Here is a 4188-nt window from a genome sequence, read left to right as displayed (position 1 = left end):
TTAATATCAGTAATCAAAGCTAATGCGACGTAGAACGAATTCTATGAGGTACGATGCGCGATATCGTGAGAGCATCTGATAAGTCCTGCAGGGTCTGAAATTGGTTTTCGACACGTATGTTATATAGATATATATTTCGATATATAGATAATTTCTGTGACTCAAGAGCTAGTTCACCTTACCTGGCAGTCGTTAGACAGTCGATGCAGAAGCAAAAGCTCACGTGATCACTTTAACTAATTGGCAAGAGCTACATATGACAGATTGAAGGACGCAGGTTATATTAGTACATTGTGGTGTTTTATTTCCACTTTTAAAATATTCGCTTTTTTTTCTGTGTTTTATCTGTACGCCCGGTGTGTAAGTTGACTACGCCGTCGCACCAAGTCATTTTTTGCAGGTGGATCTCTTTTAAATTGTCAAGTTCAACGTAATTGAGTTCGACATTCTTCAGTGCAGAGAAAGGCATCAGACAACGAACGGACAACGCTTGCGGAATACATTACGGCGCGTTCGATTCGCGCTATTTATTCCCACAAGTAAGACACTTCCGAAACGCCTTCCCACGTTGACGATGATATAATCATCTGTACGTTGATGGTACTCTTTGCCCAAGTGCACGGGCCCTCTAGCTTAACATATTGGTCCCGTTATCTTGATGCTCCCCGCTATTCCGCCGTTTCGCTTACAGTTGGTGTGAATCTCCACATTTGCCGACAAATAAATCCTTTTTCAGCATCGCTGTGTTGTTATATTAGACTTGTTCTGTTGGTCTATTTTGTGTGTTACGAACTTTTCATTTTGCTCAAAAGTACGATCTTTCTAGTTTGACGCTAGATTTTCGTAGTAATTATATTCTACAGCGCGAGGTGATTGAAGTGAATGGCATAATAGTCTTTTCCGTTTTTCTATTCGTCGAATAATCGCTAGCTTGAAACATCACCCACTTCAATCTTGTCTTGCTAGTAGTGGCCCTGTCTTAGATCAGTAGATAACCATATAAAGAATCAGTACCGAATTTAAATCGCTCCGCACACGAGGTATCTCGCTATTCGCATTGTTTATGCCCCTTACGATAACTTTACTAGTTCCGTTCACGTACTGCTTGCTTGCACCGGTGCGTTATCGTTGTTATTGTTTGCTTTCTGTTGTGCTTTTTTTTTTGTTCGAAAATAATTTTATTTCTACTTGACAATACATTCATCAATGCTGCGGTACGAATATGTAGAAATATCCTATATACCATTCACAATTATTTTGATATACCTACGATATATATATATTGTTGACGGATGCAGCTCGTTATGAAAACATTTCGTAGATCATCTATAATCTACGAAACGTTATCATGATCATCATCAATCATCACACTTCGGGTGTCCAACTGCGTTCATCCTATCTGTCGCTGCGAGACGCTTCATTCGGAGGGGTTCCGGATCATCTAAATGTGTTATATCCTAGTAATACCATAATAATATTTTTTATAGTTTCGACGTAGATTATAAATAATCGTTATTTTCGTCACAGTTGTCAATAACGAATTGTTTGCTCCGGTCGATTCGGCAACATTTTACTATTTATTCTCTGTTTCTAACGCTGTGCGCTGAAATGTGCGAATAACGAAAAATTATCTCAATTCTAAAAATATGTTTTGTTATAACATTAGTAATAGTTCATTATTAACATAGAGATGTCACTTGATGATGGCGCTGCTGTTTTTATCGAATCGCGTATCGTACTGTTATTTTTGTTATTGTCGCGTTTATTTTTAACTTTACGGCACAGCACCCGTTAATATCCTGGTCGGCTCAGTATCGGCGAAAAGTCATATCAATAACGTAACTTGCTTAATTGCACCCTAGTCAGCAATTATAATTGGATTGATCATTAACAAGAAAGAAATGCCATAGACGCACACGACACCCTTGCTCCTAGCGAAATACTAAAAAACAGCCATCACTACTACTCTTACACAAAATACAGAAGCTTCACAAAAATGTTTTTGTCATTACTCTCTCTCTCCCTTTCCCTTTGTCACACACATATATATATATATATATATATATATATATATATATATATATATATATACGTATATACGTATATATATATATATATATGGCCTTCAAATCTTTTTTGCGCTGACGCCGTTAGTTACGGAGAGAGAGAGTGGCACCGCGCTTTGGAACGCTACTTGACACACATTTATAGAAAAAAATCAAGAGTGTACCGTGGAATCGTGTAGAAAAGGTTTCTAGACAGCCTTGTCTTAGTCTTTGTTTCGCTAGCTGATCGAGTAGACCACGAAACGTTATGTTTGCCGAGTCCAATGCTTCTATCTCCTGGAACATGTTTAAATAACTTTGTAGCAATTGTGAAATAGCAGTTGCATGGGAACCTATCTCGAATCAGCTCGTATATCAGTTGCGTTTTAGACAGAACATATTAGCATATTATTGAATAGATAGTAATCTGAATGCGCAGTAAGCACCTTTGTCGCATATTGAGTTACCTCGAACCTTTGTGTGTTTGTGCTCAGTTTGCCGGTTGCTGTTGGGAATTAGCATGAATTCCGCCAGCTCCAGCAGAGCCGCCGTAATCTTCGTAGTCAGCTCGATGGCTCATTAGGTCGAATGGTTCTGCTTGAGGGCCAGATGGTGCTGCGGGCACGAAAAAGTTCGGCACACTTGGAGGCCCGCCAGCGTTCATCGACACCATGGGGTTTGTCGAGGGAGGCGACATCTGAATGTCCGGAGAAACCGTTTGGCTGCTTTGCTTCAGAACATCCACGTACCGCGCTGAACTCCAAGAAAAACAGTTCCGATTGAATAAGCTCAACAACGAAAAGTTCAACAAATGCGTATAATTGATATCGTAATGTCAAATTCGGCTGATTAACACATGGGGATTTCCTTCTCCATGTTTTGTCAAATTTGACCTACAACTTGATAAAATAACGCAAAACTATGTAGGAAATGATTACTATTAGTTATAGTAGATAGTATCGTCATATTACTTACTGCCTACTTAGGCTTGTGGATAACAACTAACATCGAAATGTTTGATTTTTTGTTATTGGCCATTTTGGGTCCTTTACAGAGACTACACTTACGTTTGCCCTTGCTTCGCTGGTATTTGTTCAAAGCGCCATTTGGCTGTGCTAACATGTTCTGCCCCTGGGGACTCATTAGAGGCACGGATTGGGCGGCATGGACATCTCCTCCTTGCTGAATTGGCTAAAAACCACAAAAAAACCTCCATTGAAAAGTCGAGCAATACAGATAGTTCCTTATATGCTACAATGATTGTTTGATCACGTAATTAGAACTTAGCGAAGCCAATACTTTAATAACGCTATAAAATAACGATTTTATTTGCATATGATATTCGGATATTTCACACCACAAATCAGCAGTAGAAAGTTTCCAGCTTCCAAACCTACAGTTTGCATTATCTGTTGCTGCTGCGACTGTTGCGCGGCTGGCGCTCCAGGAACTCCCGTGGGAATCTTCGGAACAATAGATGGGCCTGCGCCGAGGATGGCATCGCTAGGAGGCGCCATGGGTGTAGCGTCCGACGACGTGGAATCAGCGTTCTTATCAACCCAGCGCTTTTGGTCGGGATCCCAGATGATCTAATAAAGAAAATTACATTCACACGTGTTAGACTTCTTGTATCAGTATGGTACTATTCCAGACGGTTATAGACATAATAATGTTTCATTAATGCAGCAAAATTTATTGATTGGTCAGAGGAGATGGAATAGGACTGGCTCTACAGTTTCTCGAAAAATTCCTTGGCAGGACAGCTTCAGTTTGTTGAGTTATTTTCATAGTTATTAAGCAATCCTTGCGACAGTTTGCTGCGAGTAGCGCACAACGAGCTATATTAATAGGTGTAACCACATTCTGCCGAATCTGCGGGTAAGTTACTATCAAAACACAACATATGTTAACTTCTATAACGTTTAAACGTAAGCTGAAAGCGTTGCCAGGGTGAACAAAAGTGCCTGGCACACTACAAATATAGTAATAATAATGTGATCCTGTTTGTTTTGAACCAGTGATATATACTCGCATTGCTCTGAGAATACCATTAAGTGTTTTCACACTCGTGATTCTAAACGCTCTGTCCGTCACTAACTCACCTAGCATTTACATATATATATATATATATATATATATATAT

General features: G+C 39.5%; 1 protein-coding gene across 6 annotated transcripts in view; it reads right to left on the bottom strand.

Moving 5' to 3' along the window:
* Positions 1-278: 278 nt before the first annotated feature.
* The window catches only part of Sec16 (endoplasmic reticulum export factor secretory 16), a 25667-nt gene continuing 21757 nt past the window's right edge, over positions 279-4188 (bottom strand). The window contains exons 16-20 of one of the 6 annotated variants that reach the window (XR_015310847.1): positions 3443-3634; positions 3113-3236; positions 2492-2798; positions 2231-2342; positions 279-1457 (exon numbers count right to left, since the gene is read on the bottom strand). Coding sequence is in view for 3 of the 6 variants with exons in the window: in XM_022855622.2 (XP_022711357.1) it covers positions 2536-2798; positions 3113-3236; positions 3443-3634 (579 nt within the window). In the remaining 3 variants the exon portion in view is untranslated. Of the gene's footprint in view, positions 2343-2491; positions 2799-3112; positions 3237-3442; positions 3635-4188 lie in introns of all 6 variants that reach the window. The other 5 variants (XR_015310876.1, XR_002688047.2, XM_022855622.2 and 2 more) reach the window with 5 other exon arrangements.

Source organism: Varroa jacobsoni, unplaced genomic scaffold (assembly GCF_002532875.2).
Source record: "Varroa jacobsoni isolate VJ856 unplaced genomic scaffold, vjacob_1.0 scaffold_5, whole genome shotgun sequence".
NCBI lineage: Eukaryota > Metazoa > Arthropoda > Arachnida > Mesostigmata > Varroidae > Varroa > Varroa jacobsoni.
Note: the sequence above shows the minus strand (reverse complement) of the source record. Positions and strands in the feature narration are given on the sequence as shown.